Here is a 21,723-nt window from a genome sequence, read left to right on the forward strand (position 1 = left end):
CCCGACAACAACAACTACGGCAGCAACTACAACAACTGTTGCTCGGACAACAACAACTCATGCCCCGACAACAACAACTACCGCAGCCACTACAACAACTGTTGCTCCGACAACAACAACTGCTGCCCCGACAACAACAACAACGGCAGCAACTACAACAACTGCTGCTCCAACAACAACTACGGCAGCAACTACAACAACTGTTGCTCCAACAACAACAACTGTTGCTCCGACAACAACAACTGCTGCCCCAACAACAACAACTACGGCAGCAACTACAACAACTCCTGCCCCGACAACAACAACTCTTGCCCCGACAACAACAACTACGGTAGCAACTACAACAACTGCTACTCCAACAACAACTACGGCAGCAACTACAACAACTCCTGCCCCGACAACAACAACTGTTGCTCCGACAACAATAACTGCTGCCCCAACAACAACAACAATGGCAGCAACTACAACAACAGTTGCTCCGACAACAACAACTCTTGCCCCGACAACAACAACTACAGTAGCAACTACAACAACTGCTACTCCAACAACAACAACTCCTGCCCCGACAACAACAGCTACGGTAGCAACAACAACAACTGCTGCTCCAACAACAACAACAGTTGCTCCGACTACAACAACTTCTGCACCGACAACAACTATGGCAGCAACTACAACAATTCCTGCCCTGACAACAACAACTGTTGCTCCGACAACAACAACTCATGCCCCGACAACAACAACTGCGGAGGCAACTACAACCACGGCAGCAACTACAACAACTGTTGCTCCAACAACAACAACTGCTGCTCCAACAACAACAACTGCTGCCCCAACAACAACAACTACGGCAGCCACTACAACAACTGTTGCTCCGACAACAACAACTCCTGCCCCGACAACAACAACTGCGGCAGCAACTACAACAACTCATGTCCCGACAACAACAACTGTTGCTCCGACAACAACAACTGCTGCACCGACAACAACTATGGCAGCAACTACAACAATTCCTGCCCTGACAACAACAACTGTTGCTCCGACAACAACAACTCATGCCCCGACAACAACAACTGCGGAGGCAACTACAACCACGGCAGCAACTACAACAACTGTTGCTCCAACAACAACAACTGCTGCTCCAACAACAACAACTGCTGCCCCAACAACAACAACTACGGCAGCCACTACAACAACTGTTGCTCCGACAACAACAACTCCTGCCCCGACAACAACAACTACGGCAGCAACTACAACAACTCCTGCCCCGACAACAACAACTGTTGCTCCGACAACAACAACTGCTGCCCCGACAACAACAACTGCGGAGGCAACTACAACCACGGCAGCAACTACAACAACTGTTGCTCCAACAACAACAACTGTTGCTCCAACAACAACAACTGCTGCCCCAACAACAACAACTACGGCAGCCACTACAACAACTGTTGCTCCGACAACAACAACTGCTGCCCCGACAACAATAACTGCGGCAGCAACTACAACAACTGATGCTCCCACGACAACAACAGTTGCTCCGACAACAACAACTCCTGCCCCGACAACAACAACTGCGGCAGCAACTACAACAACTCGTGTCCCGACAACAACAACTGTTGCTCCGACAACAACAACTGCTGCCCCGACAACAACAACAACTGCTGCTCCAACAACAACTACGGCAGCAACTACAACAACTGCCGCTATAACAACAACTACGGCACCAACTACAACAACTCCTGCCCCGACAACAACAACTTTTGCTCCGACAACAACAACTGCTGCCCCGACAACAACAAAAACTGCTGCTCCAACAACAACTACGGCAGCAACTACAACAACTGCTGCTCCAACAACAACTACGGCAGCAACTACAACAACTCCTGCCCCGACAACAACAACTGTTGCTCCGACAACAACAACTGCTGCCCCGACAACAACAACAACTGCTGCTCCAACAACAACTACGGCAGCAACTACAACAACTGCTGCTCCAACAACAACTACGGCAGCAACTACAACAACTCCTGCCCCGACAACAACAACTGTTGCTCCGACAACAACAACTGCTGCCCCGACAACAACAGCTACGGTGGCAACTACAACAACTGCTGCTCCAACAACAACAACTCCTGCCCCGACAACAACAACCACGGCAGCAACTACAACAACTGCTGCCCCAACAACAACAACTACGGCAGCAACTACAACAACTCCTGCCCCGACAACAACAACAGTTGCTCCGACAACAACAACTCCTGCCCCGACAACAACAACTGCGGCAGCAACTACAACCACGGCAGCAACTACAACAACTCCTGCCCCGACAACAACAACTGTTGCTCCGACAACAACAACTGCTGCCCCAACAACAACAACAATGGCAGCAACTACAACAACAGTTGCTCCGACAACAACTCCTGCCCCAACAACAACAACAATGGCTGCAACTACAACAACTGTTGCTCCGACAACAACAACTCCTGCCACGACAACAACTGTTGCTCCGACTACAACAACTCCTGCACCGACAACAACTACGGCAGCAACTACAACAATTCCTGCCCTGACAACAACAACTGTTGCTCCGACAACAACTCCTGCCCCGACAACAACAACAACTGCTGCTCCAACAACAACTACGGCAGCAACTACAACAACTCCTGCCCCGACAACAACAACTGTTGCTCCGACAACAACAACTCCTGCCCCGACAACAACAACTACGGCAGCAACTACAACAACTCCTGCCCCGACAACAACAACTGTTGCTCCGACAACAACAACTGCTGCCCCAACAACAACAACAATGGCAGCAACTACAACAACAGTTGCTCCGACAACAACAACTCCTGCCCCGACAACAACAGCTACGGTGGCAACTACAACAACTGCTGCTCCAACAACAACAACTCCTGCCCCGACAACAACAACCACGGCAGCAACTACAACAACTGCTGCCCCAACAACAACAACTACGGCAGCAACTACAACAACTCCTGCCCCGACAACAACAACAGTTGCTCCGACAACAACAACTCCTGCCCCGACAACAACAACTGCGGCAGCAACTACAACCACGGCAGCAACTACAACAACTCCTGCCCCGACAACAACAACTGTTGCTCCGACAACAACAACTGCTGCCCCAACAACAACAACAATGGCAGCAACTACAACAACAGTTGCTCCGACAACAACTCCTGCCCCAACAACAACAACAATGGCTGCAACTACAACAACTGTTGCTCCGACAACAACAACTCCTGCCACGACAACAACTGTTGCTCCGACTACAACAACTCCTGCACCGACAACAACTACGGCAGCAACTACAACAATTCCTGCCCTGACAACAACAACTGTTGCTCCGACAACAACTCCTGCCCCGACAACAACAACAACTGCTGCTCCAACAACAACTACGGCAGCAACTACAACAACTCCTGCCCCGACAACAACAACTGTTGCTCCGACAACAACAACTCCTGCCCCGACAACAACAACTACGGCAGCAACTACAACAACTCCTGCCCCGACAACAACAACTGTTGCTCCGACAACAACAACTGCTGCCCCAACAACAACAACAATGGCAGCAACTACAACAACAGTTGCTCCGACAACAACAACTCCTGCCCCGACAACAACAGCTACGGTGGCAACTACAACAACTGCTGCTCCAACAACAACAACTCCTGCCCCGACAACAACAACCACGGCAGCAACTACAACAACTGCTGCCCCAACAACAACAACTACGGCAGCAACTACAACAACTCCTGCCCCGACAACAACAACAGTTGCTCCGACAACAACAACTCCTGCCCCGACAACAACAACTGCGGCAGCAACTACAACCACGGCAGCAACTACAACAACTCCTGCCCCGACAACAACAACTGTTGCTCCGACAACAACAACTGCTGCCCCAACAACAACAACAATGGCAGCAACTACAACAACAGTTGCTCCGACAACAACTCCTGCCCCAACAACAACAACAATGGCTGCAACTACAACAACTGTTGCTCCGACAACAACAACTCCTGCCAAGACAACAACTGTTGCTCCGACTACAACAACTCCTGCACCGACAACAACTACGGCAGCAACTACAACAATTCCTGCCCTGACAACAACAACTGTTGCTCCGACAACAACTCCTGCCCCGACAACAACAACAACTGCTCCGACAACAACAACTGCTGCCCCAACAACAACAACAATGGCAGCAACTACAACAACAGTTGCTCCGACAACAACAGCTCCTGCCCCGACAACAACAGCTACGGTGGCAACTACAACAACTGCTGCTCCAACAACAACAACTCCTGCCCCGACAACAACAACCACGGCAGCAACTACAACAACTGCTGCCCCAACAACAACAACTACGGCAGCAACTACAACAACTCCTGCCCCGACAACAACAACAGTTGCTCCGACAACAACAACTCCTGCCCCGACAACAACAACTGCGGCAGCAACTACAACCACGGCAGCAACTACAACAACTCCTGCCCCGACAACAACAACTGTTGCTCCGACAACAACAACTGCTGCCCCAACAACAACAACAATGGCAGCAACTACAACAACAGTTGCTCCGACAACAACTCCTGCCCCAACAACAACAACAATGGCTGCAACTACAACAACTGTTGCTCCGACAACAACAACTCCTGCCACGACAACAACTGTTGCTCCGACTACAACAACTCCTGCACCGACAACAACTACGGCAGCAACTACAACAATTCCTGCCCTGACAACAACAACTGTTGCTCCGACAACAACTCCTGCCCCGACAACAACAACTACGGCAGCAACTACAACAACTCCTGCCCCGACAACAACAACTGTTGCTCCGACAACAACAACTGCTGCCCCAACAACAACAACAATGGCAGCAACTACAACAATAGTTGCTCCAACAACAACAACTCCTGCCCCGACAACAACAGCTACGGTGGCAACTACAACAACTGCTGCTCCAACAACAACAACTCCTGCCCCGACAACAACAACCACGGCAGCAACTACAACAACTGTTGCTCCAACAACAACAACTGTTGCTCCGACAACAACAACTGCTACCCCAACAACAACAACTACGGCAGCAACTACAACAACTCCTGCCCCGACAACAACAACAGTTGCTCCGACAACAACAACTCCTGCCCCGACAACAACAACTGCGGCAGCAACGACAACAACTCATGCCCCGACAACAACAACTACAGCAGCAACTACAACAACTGCTGCTCCAACAACAACTACAGCAGCCACTACAACAACTGTTGCTCCGACAACAACAACTGTTGCTCCGACAACAACAACTGCTGCCCCGACAACAACAACAACTGCTGCTCCAACAACAACTACGGCAGCAACTACAACAACTCCTGCCCCGACAACAACAACTGTTTCTCCGACAACAACAACTCCTGCCCCGACAACAACAACTACGGCAGCAACTACAACACCTCCTGCCCCGACAACAACAACTGTTGCTCCGACAACAACAACTGCTGCCCCAACAACAACAACAATGGCAGCAACTACAACAACAGTTGCTCCGACAACAACAACTCCTGCCCCGACAACAACAGCTACGGTGGCAACTACAACAACTGCTGCTCCAACAACAACAACTCCTGCCCCGACAACAACAACCACGGCAGCAACTACAACAACTGCTGCCCCAACAACAACAACTACGGCAGCAACTACAACAACTCCTGCCCCGACAACAACAACAGTTGCTCCGACAACAACAACTCCTGCCCCGACAACAACAACTGCGGCAGCAACGACAACAACTACTACGGCAGCAACTACAACAACTGCTGCTCCAACAACAACTACAACTGCTGCTCCAACAACAACTACGGCAGCAACTACAACAACTCCTGCCCCGACAACAACAACTGTTGCTCCGACAACAACAACTCCTGCCCCGACAACAACAACTACGGCAGCAACTACAACAACTGTTGCTCCGACAACAACAACTGCTGCCCCGACAACAACAACAACTGCTGCTCCAACAACAACTACGGCAGCAACTACAACAACTCCTGCCCCGACAACAACAACTGTTGCTCCGACAACAACAACTCCTTCCCCGACAACAACAACTACGGCAGCAACTACAACAACTCCTGCCCCGACAACAACAACTGTTGCTCCGACAACAACAACTGCTGCCCCAACAACAACAACAATGGCAGCAACTACAACAGCATTTGCTCCGACAACAACAACTACTGCCCCGACAACAACAGCTACGGTGGCAACTACAACAACTGCTGCTCCAACAACAACAACTCCTGCCCCGACAACAACAACCAAGGCAGCAACTACAACAACTGTTGCTCCAACAACAACAACTGTTGCTCCGACAACAACAACTGCTGCCCCAACAACAACAACTACGGCAGCAACTACAACAACTCCTGCCCCGACAACAACAACAGTTGCTCCGACAACAACAACTCCTGCCCCGACAACAACAACTGCGGCAGCAACTACAACAACTCATGCCCCGACAACAACAACTACGGCAGCAACTACAACAACTGCTGCTCCAACAACAACTACAGCAGCCACTACAACAACTGTTGCTCCGACAACAACAACTGTTGCTCCGACAACAACATCTGCTGCCCCGACAACAACAACAACTGCTGCTCCAACAACAACTACGGCAGCAACTACAACAACTCCTGCCCCGACAACAACAACTGTTGCTCCGACAACAACAACTCCTGCCCCGACAACAACAACAGTTGCTCCGACAACAACAACTCCTGCCCCGACAACAACAACTGCGGCAGCAACTACAACAACTCATGCCCCGACAACAACAACTACGGCAGCAACTACAACAACTGCTGCTCCAACAACAACTACAGCAGCCACTACAACAACTGTTGCTCCAACAACAAAAACTGTAGCTCCGACAACAACAACTGCTGCCCCGACAACAACAACAACTGCTGCTCCAACAACAACTACGGCAGCAACTACAACAACTCCTGCCCCGACAACAACAACTGTTGCTCCGACAACAACAACTGCTGCCCCAACAACAACAACAATGGCAGCAACTACAACAACAGTTGCTCCGACAACAACAACTCTTGCCCCGACAACAACAACTAGGGTAGCAACTACAACAACTGCTACTCCAACAACAACATTTCCTGCCCCGACAACAACAGCTACGGTAGCAACAACAACAACTGCTGCTCCAACAACATCAACTCCTGCCCCGACAACAACAACTACGGCAGCAACTACAACAACTGTTGCTCCCACATCAACAACAGTTGCTCCGACTACAACAACTCCTGCACCGACAACAACTACGGCAGCAACTACAACAATTCCTGCCCTGACAACAACAACTGTTGCTCCGACAACAACTCCTGCCCCGACAACAACAACTGCGGCAGCAACTACAACCACGGCAGCAACTACAACAACTGTTGCTCCGACAACAACAACTGCTGCCCCAACAACAACAACTGCTACTCCAACAACAACAACTCCTGCCCCGACAACAACAACTACGGCAGCAACTACAACAACTGTTGCTCAGACAACAACAACTCATGCCCCGACAACAACAACTACGGCAGCCACTACAACAACTGTTGCTCCGACAACAACAACTGCTGCCCCGACAACAACAACAACTGCTCCTCCAACAACAACTACGGCAGCAACTACAACAATTGTTGCTCCGACAACAACAACTGCTGCCCCAACAACAACAACAATGGCAGCAACTACAACAACAGTTGCTCCGACAACAACAACTGCTGCCCCAACAACAACAACAATGGCAGCAACTACAACAACAGTTGCTCCGACAACAACAACTCCTGCCCCGACAACAACAGCTACGGTTGCAACTACAACAACTGCTGCTCCAACAACAACAACTCCTGCCCTGACAACAACAACTACGGCAGCAACTACAACAACTGTTGCTCCCACATCAACAACAGTTGCTCCGACTACAACAACTCCTGCACTGACAACATCTACGGCAGCAACTACAACAACTCCTGCCCTGACAACAACAACTGTTTCTCCGACAACAACAACTCCTGCCCCGACAACAACAACTGCGGCAGCAACTACAACCACGGCAGCAACCACAACAACTGTTGCTCCGACAACAACTGCTGCCCCAACAACAACAACAATGGCTGCAACTACAACAACTGTTGCTCCGACAACAGCAACTCCTGCCACGACAACAACTGTTGCTCCGACAACAACAACTTTTGCTCCGACAACAACAACTGCTGCCCCGACAACAACAACAACTGCTGATCCAACAACAACTACGGCAGCAACTACAACAACTGTTGCTCCAACAACAACAACTGTTGCTCCGACAACAACAACTCCTGCCCCAACAACTGTTGCTCCGACAACAACCACTGTTGTTCCGACAACAACAACTGCTGACCCGACAACAACAACAACTGTTGCTCCAACAACAACAACTGTTGCTGCGATAGCAACCACTTCTGCCCCTACTACAACAACAATGGCAGCAACAACAACAACTGCTGCTCCAACAACAACTACAGCAGCCACTACAACAATTGTTGCTCCGACAACAACAACTTTTGCTCCGACAACAACAACTGCGGCTCCGACAACAACAACAACTGCTGCTCCAACAACAACCACGGCAGCAACTACAACAACTGTTGCTCAGACAACAACAACTGTTTCTCCGACAACAACTGCTGACCCAACAACAACAACAAGGGCAGCAACTACAACAACTGTTGCTCAGACAACAACAACTCATGCCCCGACAACAACAACTACCGCAGCCACTACAACAACTGTTGCTCCGACAACAACAACTGCTGGCCCGGCAACAACAACAACTGCTGCTCCAACAACAACTACGGCAGCAACTACAACAACTGCTGCTCCAACAACAACAACTCCTGCACCAACAACTGTTGCTCCGACAACAACCACTGTTGTTCCGACAACAACAACTGCTGCCCCGACAACAACAACAACTGCTGCTCCAACAACAACTATGGCAGCAACTACAACAACTGTTGCTCCAACAACAACAACTGTTGCTGCGATAGCAACCACTACTGCCCCTACAACAACAACAATGGCAGCAACTACAACAACTGCTGCTCCAACAACAACTACAGCAGCCACTACAACAATTGTTGCTCCGACAACAACAACTTTTGCTCCGACAACAACAACTGCGGCTCCGACAACAACAACAACTGCTGCTCCAACAACAACTACGGCAGCAACTACAACAACTGTTGCTCCAACAACAGCAACTGTTGCTCCGACAACAATAACTGCTGCCCCAACAACAACAACAATGGCAGCAACTACAACAACAGTTGCTCCAACAACAACAACTCCTGCCCCGACAACAACAACTACGGTAGCAACTACAACAACTGCTACTCCAACAACAACAACTCCTGCCCCGACAACAACAACTACGGTAGCAACTACAACAACTGCTACTCCAACAACAACAACTCCTGCCCCGACAACAACAACTACAGCAGCCACTACAACAACTAATGCCCCGACAACAACAACTCCTGCCCCGACAACAACAACTACAGCAGCCACTACAACAACTAATGCCCCGACAACAACAACTGCTGCCCCAACAACAACAACAACTACTGCTCCAACAACAACCACGGCAGCAACTACAACAACTTCTGCCCCAACAACAACAACAGCTGCTGCTCCAACAACAACTACGGCAGCAATTACAACAACTGCTGCTCTAACAACAACAACAGTTGCTCCGACAACAACAAGTCCTGCCCCGACAACAACAACTACGGCAGCAACTACAACAACTGCTGCTCCAACATCAACTACAGCAGCCACTTCAACAACTGTTTCTCAGACAACCACTGTTGCTCCGACAACAACAACTGCTGCCCCGACAACAACAACTCATGCCCCGACGACAACAACTACGGCAGCAACTACAACAACTCCTGCCCCGACAACAACAACTGTTGCTCCGACAACAACAACTTCTGCCCCGACAACAACAACTGCGGCAGCAACTACAACGACTGTTGCTCCCATAACAACAACAGTTGCTCTGACAACAACAACTCCTGCCCCGACAACAACAACTACGGCAGCAACTACAACAACTCCTACCCCGACAACAACAACTACGGCAGCAACTACAACAACTGCTGCTCCAACAACAACTACAGCAGCCACTACAACAACTAATGCCCCGACAACAACAACTGCTGCCCCGACAACAACAACAACTACTGCTCCAACAACAACTACGGCAGCAATTACAACAACTGCTGCAGTAACAACAACAACTGTTGCTCCGACAACAACAACTGCTGCCCCTACAACAACAACAATGGCAGCAGCTACAACAACTGTTGCTCCGACAACAACAACAGCAGCAACTACAACAACTGTTGCTCCCACAACAACAACTGTTGTTCCGACAACAACAAGTCCTGCCCCGACAACAACAACGGCAGCAATTACAACAACTGCTGCTCTAACAACAACAACTGTAGCTCCGACAACAACAACTGCTGCCCCGACAACAACAACAATGGCAGCAACTACAACAACTGTTGCTCCGACAACAACAACTCCTGCCCCGACAACAACAACTACGGCAGTAACTACAACAACTGCTGCTCCAACAACAACTACAGCAGCCACTTCAACAACTGTTGCTCCGACAACCACTGTTGCTCCGACAACAACAACTGCTGTCCCGACAAAAACAACAACTGCTGCTCCAACAACAATTACGGCAGCAACTACAACAACTGTTGCTCCAACAACAACAACTGTTGCTCCGACAACAACAACTGCTGCCCCTAAAACAACAACAATGGCAACAACTACAACAACTGTTGCTCCGACAACAACAACAGCAGCAACTACAACAACTGTTGCTCCCACAACAACAACTGTTGCTCCGACAACAACAAGTCCTGCCCCGACAACAACAACTACGACAGCATCTACAACAACTACTGCTCCAACCACAACTACAGCAGCCACTACAACAACTAATGCCCTGACAACAACAACTCCTGCCCCCACAACAACAACAACGGCTGCTCCAACAACAACTACAGCAGCAATTACAACAACTGCTGCTCCCACAACAACAACTGTTGCTCCGACAACAGCAACCCCTGCCCCGACAACAACAACTACGGCAGCAACTACAACAGCTGCTACTCCAACAACAACTTTTGCTCCTACAACAACTACAGCTGGAACTACAACTGCTGCTCCAACAACAACAACTGTTGCTCCGATAACAACAACTGCTGCCCTGACAACAACAACAACTGCTGCTCCAACAACAACTACGGCAGCAACTATAACAACTGCTGCTCCAAAAACAACAACTGTTGCTCCGACAACAACAACTCCTGCCCAAACAACAACAACTACGGCAGCAGCTACAACAACTGCTGCTCCAACAACAACTGCTGCTCCAACAACAACAACGGCAGCAACTACAACAACTGCTGCTCCAACAACAACAACTGTTGCTCCGACAACAACAACTGCTGCCCCGACAACAACAACAACTGCTGCTCAGACAACAACTACAGCAGCAACTACAACAACTACTGCCCCGACAACAACAACTGCTGCCCCGACCACAACAACCACGGCAGCAACTACAACAACTGCTACTGCAACAACAACAACTCCTGCCCCGACATCAACAACAACTGGTGTTCCTCCTACAATTACAACTACACCATCAACTACATCAACTTCTGCTCCAACAACAACGACGGCAGCATCTACAACAACTGCTGTTCCAACAACAACAACTGTTGCTCTGACAACAACAACTCCTGCCCCGACAACAACAACTACGGCAACAACTGCAACAACTGCTGCTCCAACAACAACTACAACAGTTACTACAACAACTACTGCCCCAACAACAACAACTGTTGCTCCTACAACAACAACTGCTGCTCCAACAACAACAACTGTTGCTCCGACAACAACAACTGCTGCCCTGACAACAACAGGAACGGCAGCAACAACAACAACTGCTAATCCAACAACAACTGCTGCTCCAGCAACAACTACGGCAACAACTACAACAACTGCTGCTCCAACAACAACTACAACAGTTACTACAACAACTACTGCCCCAACAACAACAACTGTTGCTCCTACAACAACAACTGCTGCTCCAACAACAACAACTGTTGCTCCGACAACAACAACTGCTGCCCTGACAACAACAGCAACGGCAGCAACAACAACAACTGCTAATCCAACAACAACTGCTGCTCCAGCAACAACTACGGCAGCAACTACAACAACTGGTGCTCCAACAACAACTAAAGCAGCCACTACAACAACTACTGCCCCGACAACAACAACTGCTGCCCCGACCACAACAACCACGGCAGCAACTACAACAACTGCTACTGCAACAACAACAACTCCTGCCCCGACATCAACAACAACTGCTGCTCCAACAACAACAACTACAGCAGCAACTTCAACAACATCTGCTCCAACAACAACTACAGCAGCCCCTACAACAACTACTCCCCCGACAACAACAACTGTTGCTTCTACAACAACAACTACTGCCCCGACAACAACAACTATGGCAGCCACTACAACAACTGCTACTTTGACCACAACTACTGACCCGACAACAACAACTGCTGCTCCAAACATAACAACTGGTGTTCCTCCTACAATTACAACTACACCATCAACTACAACAACTGCTGTTCCAACAACAACAACTGTTGCTCTGACAACAACAACTCCTGCCCCGACAACAACAACTACGGCAACAACTACAACAACTGTTGCTCCTACAACAACAACTACTGCCCCAACAACAACAACTGTTGCTACTACTACAACAACTACTGCCCCAACAACAACAACCGTTGTTCCTACAACAACAACTACTGCCCAACTCCTCACTGAGGCAACAACCAACTTGACTGCTGAACATGTTTATACCATCCAAGCTGACCTGCCAGACGAGCCATATACAGCTGATCTTGATGACCGAACCAGCAGTCGATACAAAAATCTTGAAAAACGACTTGTAGGGCCAGTGAGTAAACTTTCATATTGCATTAACTTTATTTGACCCTGTCAGAAACCAGAAATATTTTTAGCTTTAAAATTATTTTTCAACAAAATGGCATTTACTTTTTTTAAATGAATTTGATGAAACACTTGTTTGAAAGCTAACCAGGGTCTAAATGTTGCTTCCTTTTTGCAGTGTAATAAAATATACAAACGGAAATATCCTGTCACCTTTTCTCACTGCAAAGTGAAGAGTTTCAGGTAAAAACATCATTCTGCTTCTCTGATTTTGTTTTATGATCAGGGCTGATAACTTGCAGTGTTGAAAGTGCCATGTGCAAATCACCCATTTGGATGAATTAACAATCATCTGATATTGTTAGTTGACACTTGTTTCTTTTGGTTTCATGATGTAGACCTGTTTCTGCCCAAAAACGAGCAAACGGAACTGAAGCAGAATTGGGGGTTGTGTTCTTAAACACTGTTCCCATTTTAAAACTCCCAACGGAGAACAATGTTGCTCAAGTCTTAATAGACAATGTAAATAATTCCAACAACACATTCAACGTGACCATAAATACTGGGACAATCCAAGTAATATGTAAGTAAACCCAACAGCATTTTCTTTCACTACCTGGCAAATCTACCCATACAATAGTAATCTGCCAAGGTGCAAGAGACTTTCATTGGGTGGCATCGATATCATTTAATACTAATCTAGTATTCAAAACATGTGTTACAGCAAGTCCAGTTGGAAGTACTAATGCAACTGCTGCAACAACCATTGCTCCTACAACAACAACTACTGCCCCAACAACAACAACCGTTTCTCCTACAACAACAACTACTGCCCAACTCCTCACTGAGGCAACAACCAACTTGACTCCTGAACATGTTTATTCCATCCAAGCTGACCTGCCAGACGAGCCATATACAGCTGATCTTGATGACCGAACCAGCAGTCGATACAAAAATCTTGAAAAACGACTTGTAGGGCCAGTGAGTAAACTTTCATATTGCATTAACTTTATTTGACCCTGTCAGAAACCACAAATATTTTTAGCTGAAAAATTATTTTTCAACAAAATGGCATTTACTTTTTTAAATGAATTTGATGAAAAACTTGTTTGAAAGCTAACCAGGGTCTAAATGTTGCTTCCTTTTTGCAGTGTAATAAAATATACAAACGGAAATATCCTGTCACCTTTTCTCACTGCAAAGTGAAGAGTTTCAGGTAAAAACATCTTTCTGCTTCTCTGATTTTGTATTATGTTCAGGGCTGATAACTTGCAGTGTTGAAAGTGCCATGTGCAAATCACCCATTTGGATGAATTAACAATCATCTGATATTGTTAGTTGACACTTGTTTCTTTTGGTTTCATGATGTAGACCTGTTTCTGCCCAAAAACGAGCAAACGGAACTGAAGCAGAATTGGGGGTTGTGTTCTTAAACACTGTTCCCATTTTAAAACTCCCAACGGAGAACAATGTTGCTCAAGTCTTAATAGACAATGTAAATAATTCCAACAACACATTCAACGTGACCATAAATACTGGGACAATCCAAGTAATATGTAAGTAAACCCAACAGCATTTTCTTTCACTACCTGGCAAATCTACCCATACAATAGTAATCTGCCATGGTGCAAGAGACTTTCATTGGGTGGCATTGACATCATTTAATACTAATCTAGTATTCAAAACATGTGTTACAGCAAGTCCAGTTGGAAGTACTAATGCAACTGCTGCAACAACCGTTGCTCCTACAACAACAACTACTGCCCCAACAACAACAACCGTTTCTCCTACAACAACAACTACTGCCCAACTCCTCACTGAGGCAACAACCAACTTGACTCCTGAACATGTTTATTCCATCCAAGCTGACCTGCCAGACGAGCCATATACAGCTGATCTTGATGACCGAACCAGCAGTCGATACAAAAATCTTGAAAAACGACTTGTAGGGCCAGTGAGTAAACTTTCATATTGCATTAACTTTATTTGACCCTGTCAGAAACCACAAATATTTTTAGCTGAAAAATTATTTTTCAACAAAATGGCATTTACTTTTTTAAATGAATTTGATGAAAAACTTGTTTGAAAGCTAACCAGGGTCTAAATGTTGCTTCCTTTTTGCAGTGTAATAAAATATACAAACGGAAATATCCTGTCACCTTTTCTCACTGCAAAGTGAAGAGTTTCAGGTAAAAACATCTTTCTGCTTCTCTGATTTTGTATTATGTTCAGGGCTGATAACTTGCAGTGTTGAAAGTGCCATGTGCAAATCACCCATTTGGATGAATTAACAATCATCTGATATTGTTAGTTGACACTTGTTTCTTTTGGTTTCATGATGTAGACCTGTTTCTGCCCAAAAACGAGCAAACGGAACTGAAGCAGAATTGGGGGTTGTGTTCTTAAACACTGTTCCCATTTTAAAACTCCCAACGGAGAACAATGTTGCTCAAGTCTTAATAGACAATGTAAATAATTCCAACAACACATTCAACGTGACCATAAATACTGGGACAATCCAAGTAATATGTAAGTAAACCCAACAGCATTTTCTTTCACTACCTGGCAAATCTACCCATACAAAAGTAATCTGCCAAGGTGCAAGAGACTTTTATTGGGTGGCATTGATGTTAATTAATACTAATCTAGCATTCAAAACATGTGTTACAGCAAGTCCAGTTGGAAGTACTAATGCAACTGCTGCAACAACCGTTGCTCCTACAACAACAACTACTGCCCCAACAACAACAACCGTTGCTCCTACAACAACAACTACTGCCCAACTCCTCACTGAGGCAACAACCAACTTGACAGCTGAACATGTTTATACCATCCAAGCTGACCTGCCAGACGAGCCATATACAGCTGATCTTGATGACCGAACCAGCAGTCAATACAAAAATCTTGAAAAACGACTTGTAGGGCCAGTGAGTAAACTTTCATATTGCATTAATTTTATTTGACCCTGTCAGAAACCACAAATATTTTTAGCTGAAAAATTATTTTTCAACAAAATGGCATTTACTTTTTTTAAATGAATTTGATGAAAAACTTGTTTGAAAGCTAACCAGGGTCTAAATGTTGCTTCCTTTTTGCAGTGTAATAAAATATACAAACGGAAATATCCTGTCACCTTTTCTCACTGCAAAGTGAAGAGTTTCAGGTAAAAACATCTTTCTGCTTCTCTGATTTTGTTTTATGTTCAGGGCTGATAACTTGCAGTGTTGAAAGTGCCATGTGCAAATCACCCATTTGGATGAATTAACAATCATCTGATATTGTTAGTTGACACTTGTTTCTTTTGGTTTCATGATGTAGACCTGTTTCTGCCCAAAAACGAGCAAACGGAACTGAAGCAGAATTGGGGGTTGTGTTCTTAAACACTGTTCCCATTTTAAAACTCCCAACGGAGAACAATGTTGCTCAAGTCTTAATAGTCAATGTAAATAATTCCAACAACACATTCAACGTGACCATAAATACTGGGACAATCCAAGTAATATGTAAGTAAACCCAACAGCATTTTCTTTCACTACCTGGCAAATCTACCCATACAATAGTAATCTGCCATGGTGCAAGAGACTTTCATTGGGTGGCATTGATATTATTTAATACTAATCTAGTATTCAAAACATGTGTTACAGCAAGTCCAGTTGGAAGTACTAATGCAACTGCTGCAACAACCGTTGCTCCTACAACAACAACTACTGCCCCAACAACAACAACCGTTTCTCCTACAACAACAACTACTGCCCAACTCCTCACTGAGGCAACAACCAACTTGACTCCTGAACATGTTTATTCCATCCAAGCTGACCTGCCAGACGAGCCATATACAGCTGATCTTGATGACCGAACCAGCAGTCGATACAAAAATCTTGAAAAACGACTTGTAGGGCCAGTGAGTAAACTTTCATATTGCATTAACTTTATTTGACCCTGTCAGAAACCACAAATATTTTTAGCTGAAAAATTATTTTTCAACAAAATGGCATTTACTTTTTTAAATGAATTTGATGAAAAACTTGTTTGAAAGCTAACCAGGGTCTAAATGTTGCTTCCTTTTTGCAGTGTAATAAAATATACAAACGGAAATATCCTGTCACCTTTTCTCACTGCAAAGTGAAGAGTTTCAGGTAAAAACATCTTTCTGCTTCTCTGATTTTGTATTATGTTCAGGGCTGATAACTTGGAGTGTTGAAAGTGCCATGTGCAAATCACCCATTTGGATGAATTAACAATCATCTGATATTGTTAGTTGACACTTGTTTCTTTTGGTTTCATGATGTAGACCTGTTTCTGCCCAAAAACGAGCAAACGGAACTGAAGCAGAATTGGGGGTTGTGTTCTTAAACACTGTTCCCATTTTAAAACTCCCAACGGAGAACAATGTTGCTCAAGTCTTAATAGACAGTGTAAATAATTCCAACAACACATTCAACGTGACCATAAATACTGGGACAATTCAAGTAATAGGTAAGTAAACTCAACAGCATTCTCTTTTGCTACCTGGCAAATCTACCCATACAATAGTAATCTGCCAAGGTGCAAAAGACTTTCATTGGGTGGCACTAATATTAATTAATACTAATCTAGTATTTAAAACATGTGTTACAGCAAGTCCAGTTGGAAGTACTAATGCAACTGCTGCAACAACAACCGCTGTACCTATAACTGCTGCACCTGCAACCGCTGCACCTGCAACTGTAGCACCTGCAACCGCTGTACCTGCAACTGTAACACCTGCAACCGCTGCACCTGCACCTGTGGAACTCACAACAAGACTGGTGGTTTTCAGATCTGTTCTAGACACATTTACAGATGACTTGTTGGACACATCATCTGCTGCTTTTAAAAGTAGAGCTTCTAATATAAAGAGACAGGTAAGTCGCACCTTAAAATATACAACCTGTGCATACACCTTATTGTATTATCTATTGTGTTATTTTATCAAAGAGACAGCCACATATGAAATAAAACTAACTACAGTGTGTTTTCTGTTTCTGCAGCTTGAACCTCGCTATCAAAAAGAATTCCCCTTTTCCTTCAAGTCCTTGGACGTTGTGGAATTCAGGTAATATATAACATAACTTATTTTGTCAACATATTGTTACATTTTCAGTATAGTGGCCTGAATCTCATATTCCATTCTATATTTTTTGTTGCTCATTCTGCAGAAGTGGATCAGTCTTCAACAAAATGCGTCTTCTCTTCCAAGGCCCATCTGTTCCTAGTAGAACTGAGATTGCGAATGTTTTGCTGAGTGCAGCTTCAAGCGTCACCAACTTCGACATTGAAGGCAGCTCCATCACCGTGGATGGCATATGTATGAGATATTGAGTGCAACTTGATTAGAAAATTTGAAAGGCTGAAAAAATGATTTATTTAACTAATGTTTTCATTTCTTTTCTTTTCATTTACAGCTTCAAGTGGAGTAAGCCAAAAGATCAGTCTCTTCACTGCATCCTGTCTGGTGCTGTTGTCATTGCTATTGTCAAGCCAGCAATAGCATCTGTGTGGATTGCCTTTGGAATTGCCAGGAAGGAAAGGGGACTTCATTGTCAGAAAAATATGAAGATTAGTGATTCTCTTATCTGTTGAATGGGTTTCAACCTTTGACACATCAGTGACAGTGGATTAGGTATGTCTGTGGAACTGAACACGTTTCTGCGTGGTAACATCCAGGATCCTGGACAGAATGACACAGACAACTATAAGCCCCGTGTCTATATCACTCAAATAATAAGGCAAACAACATTACAACATTATCTATGAAACCCTGGGGTGTCTAAAAATATTCTACTGTTGAACTTTTACTATCAAAATGTATCTTGTTTCACACAGCACTGTTGTATAGCAATATTTAAAATAGTGCCAGTCACTCATCTTAACCTTTCTATAGCCTCTAAATGGATGTAGATGTAATTTTTGCATAATCCTGCTAAATAATGAACAAAAAGACAAAGAAAAGCAAATTGAAACATAACTCCTTCATGGCGGTGGTAATTAATTACTATTTAGATTTGTGTCTTAAATTAAATGAAGGAACACATGCAGGTCATAGTTGGCTTCACACTCAACCTCATATATTTTATCAAAGGTCATGGTGTATATATGTTTATGTGAAAAAAAGCACTGTCCATTTTCTTATTTATATAAAGTGTATTTATGTAATAATACATTACTGTATTCTGTGAGATTTCCTGTAGTTTCTACTGTATCTTTGAGAAACTTTACAATGATCAGAATACAAAATATTGGAAATTTCTCTCTTGTGTGATGTTGTGAATTTTTTTGTAAAGCAACAGTGGATCATATCTTATTGGGGTTTGGGTAAATTTTTCAGTTTTTAGTGATGATAATTTTTTTGTGTGTAGCAAAGTGGACCAACCATCAAACAATGCCATTTCTAGAAGCATATACAGATGTACATTATTATTGAGTTAGATTTTGCAATGCAATTTTAGCAATAAAAGCGCACATAGTTTAGGTGTGATTTCAACACTATGCTGCAATTGTTAACTTTAAACTCCTGCATTTTCCACTAACATTTAGGTTGGAAGCTAAAAGCAGACATATGCCCAAAATTAAATTTTAAAAACATTGCTTTCATAATAAATCATATTGATGACATTGCTTGAAAGCTTCAGAAAAACAAGAGCAAATGAAACTGAAGTGTCTTTGCTTTTCTTTTGATTCGTCCATATATAAGTAACTTAAGTGCAATTTGAGTGTATTGTATATCCCAACTCCAGGACAGGTCGCCAGGGTATTACAGGGCCCATATACAGATATCACCCCCCATTCACTTTCACATTCACACCTACACTGTTAAATGTTTTCTCTGTAAAGAAAAACAGTAATCAGCTGGCAGCAGGGTTGCCATTATGTTACTGTAAAATTAACATTTATCTACCGTCACTAAAATTTATAGTTTTGTACTGTTATTCAATAATATGGTATGAACTTGTTTTTTTTGTTTGTTTTTTCACAGTATTTTAAAGTCAACTGACAGGCTGGCTGTTTTTTTTTTAATTTTACAGTACCTCACAGTTGACTGATTGACTGTTTACTTTTTTTTTAATACAATTCTTTTTTTACCTAAAAAAGACACTAAAATAGAGCTCACTGGTTTTAAGTCCTCCCAAAATCTGGCTACAAGCACAGAGCACAAACCACAACAAAATGTTCTTTTAAAGTAAAGAGCTTAATCACAGATTTTTCAATCAAATAAATCACAACCTCTTATTTCCTTTTACTTTTTATTTCATAAAACGTTGTAAACAGTACATGCAGAACAATTGCATATTAAACTAGTACTAACAAAAACCTGGGACAAAGCATTGGTCAATATAATGCTGAAAATTCAAATTCAAATCAGAATTTAACAAACACCACCATTATATAATTTCCAAATATGATCTGTACATTCAGGCTCTAATAAGTATACTTAAGTGTAAGTGCAGAAGTCCAAGAGTTGAATGATGTCAGAGGAGTGACAGACTTCTGGTCCTCTCAAGCAACCTCTGACTCTGTGTAAGAGAGAGAAAAAAAGAGAAAGAAATGAGTTCAAAGATTTAGAGAAACAAGACAATCTGGTGTTTTCACACATGTAAGTGAGTTATGGGGCTGAATTAGCTCACCATGTTAGACGAAGTCCCAATCAAAATCCATGAATCTTTTCAGCAGAGTGGATTGACTCTTTTTGTCTTCTTGTTGGTGACTGCCCCGTCCAGCCTTGGTTCGTCTCTCAGGGTATATTCCAATGAAGTGCCTGAATAACGATGGTGTTTCTTAAGACTTAAGTGTAATTCGAACTTTGCAAAACTTCTTCCACTGAATAATCAGCGTGAATGGAAGGCTTTAAGTTACTTCAACTGATGTAATGGTTTTCATTGGTTTACACTGTCAAGACCATTATCCTGTATTCTGGCAAAATATGTGTTCACAAGGTAACTTAGACATAAAAATGAGCTTATGTTGTCTGACTAAGCAGTCTATGAAACTCAAGCTAGCTGCTAAATCAATCTATGATGATCCATGCACATACTTGATAATACAAACAACCTGGAAACATCACTGATAGACATTTCCCTGATTTATGGATTAAATAAAATTGATACTCACCAAATAATTAGACAGATGGGGATAGATGAAGAAAGCAATGGATCCCATCTCCACATGTGCTGGCGAATTTTCTCTTCCCAGAATGCAATAAATACTGTATGAAACTGTTATTTAAGTTACTTTGCAGTAAAATGCTGTATTTTAGCAATACAGCATTTTGCTGTTAAAAAACATCAATATAGTGTAATTTTACAGATTGGCATTTTTATTAACAGTTATGTGCTGTTTTAACAAATAACTGGTTAATACTGTTGAAATCTTTCTATAAATTTACAGAAATCATTTACAGTGTATGGTCAGTTTAGAGGCTCCAATTAATCTAACCCCAATGACTTTGGACTGTGGGAAGAAGCTGGGTACTCCGGAGAACATGCAAACTCCACACAGAAAGGCCCTGGTTGGTCCTAACCGGGACGCGAACCAAGAACCTTCTTGCTGTGA

The 21,723-nt window shown here is 44.3% G+C and overlaps 4 protein-coding genes across 5 annotated transcripts; all 4 read left to right on the plus strand.

The window, feature by feature from the left end:
* Window positions 1-658: 658 nt before the first annotated feature.
* Window positions 659-4,429, plus strand: LOC124850861 (mucin-2-like; the record flags this gene model as incomplete). Its single annotated transcript, XM_047336357.1, has 4 exons — window positions 659-664; window positions 1,079-1,966; window positions 2,615-3,322; window positions 3,818-4,429. Coding segments are annotated over exons 1-4 (2,214 nt in total), but the record flags the coding sequence as incomplete, so codon positions are not given.
* A 388-nt stretch (window positions 4,430-4,817) lies between these two features.
* LOC124850853 (bromodomain-containing protein DDB_G0280777-like) lies at window positions 4,818-5,816 on the plus strand (the record flags this gene model as incomplete). Its single annotated transcript, XM_047336306.1, is given in 1 exon segment — window positions 4,818-5,816. A coding segment is annotated over 1 exon segment (999 nt), but the record flags the coding sequence as incomplete, so codon positions are not given.
* A 1,815-nt stretch (window positions 5,817-7,631) lies between these two features.
* On the plus strand, window positions 7,632-8,396 carry LOC124850854 (bromodomain-containing protein DDB_G0280777-like; the record flags this gene model as incomplete). The annotated part of the gene is given in 1 exon segment (XM_047336307.1): window positions 7,632-8,396. A coding segment is annotated over 1 exon segment (765 nt), but the record flags the coding sequence as incomplete, so codon positions are not given.
* Window positions 8,397-12,640: 4,244 nt separating this feature from the next.
* LOC118286759 (mucin-2-like) lies at window positions 12,641-19,423 on the plus strand. Of its 2 annotated transcripts, none has more exons than XR_007031909.1 (19): window positions 12,641-13,162; window positions 13,334-13,398; window positions 13,554-13,738; window positions 13,880-14,136; window positions 14,307-14,371; window positions 14,527-14,711; window positions 14,853-15,109; window positions 15,280-15,344; window positions 15,500-15,684; window positions 15,826-16,082; window positions 16,254-16,318; window positions 16,474-16,658; window positions 16,800-17,056; window positions 17,227-17,291; window positions 17,447-17,631; window positions 17,773-18,038; window positions 18,165-18,229; window positions 18,374-18,481; window positions 18,579-19,423. XR_007031909.1 is itself a non-coding variant. In XM_047336303.1 (19 exons), the coding sequence occupies exons 1-19, from the start codon at window positions 12,695-12,697 to the stop codon at window positions 18,662-18,664; spliced, it is 3,312 nt and encodes a 1,103-aa protein (XP_047192259.1). In that variant the 5' UTR covers window positions 12,641-12,694; the 3' UTR covers window positions 18,665-19,423. The 2 variants fall into 2 exon arrangements, 1 of the variants encoding a protein (XP_047192259.1); XM_047336303.1 differs by having other exon boundaries at window positions 18,333-18,481.
* Window positions 19,424-21,723: the final 2,300 nt, after the last annotated feature.

The sequence above is a fragment of the Scophthalmus maximus genome, chromosome 12, assembly GCF_022379125.1.
Source record: "Scophthalmus maximus strain ysfricsl-2021 chromosome 12, ASM2237912v1, whole genome shotgun sequence".
NCBI lineage: Eukaryota > Metazoa > Chordata > Actinopteri > Pleuronectiformes > Scophthalmidae > Scophthalmus > Scophthalmus maximus.

What these genes read in the sequence shown, in the direction of transcription:
- LOC118286759 (XM_047336303.1), top strand. Translation starts at nt 12,695, where the DNA reads ATGGCAGCCACTACAACAACTGCTACTTTGACCACAACTACTGACCCG. An exon ending in TGCAAAGTGAAGAGTTTCAG is followed by an intron (nt 13,399 to 13,553) that starts GTAAAAACATCA and finishes TTCATGATGTAG; the next exon opens with ACCTGTTTCTGCCCAAAAAC. An exon ending in CTTCTAATATAAAGAGACAG is followed by an intron (nt 18,039 to 18,164) that starts GTAAGTCGCACC and finishes CTGTTTCTGCAG; the next exon opens with CTTGAACCTCGCTATCAAAA.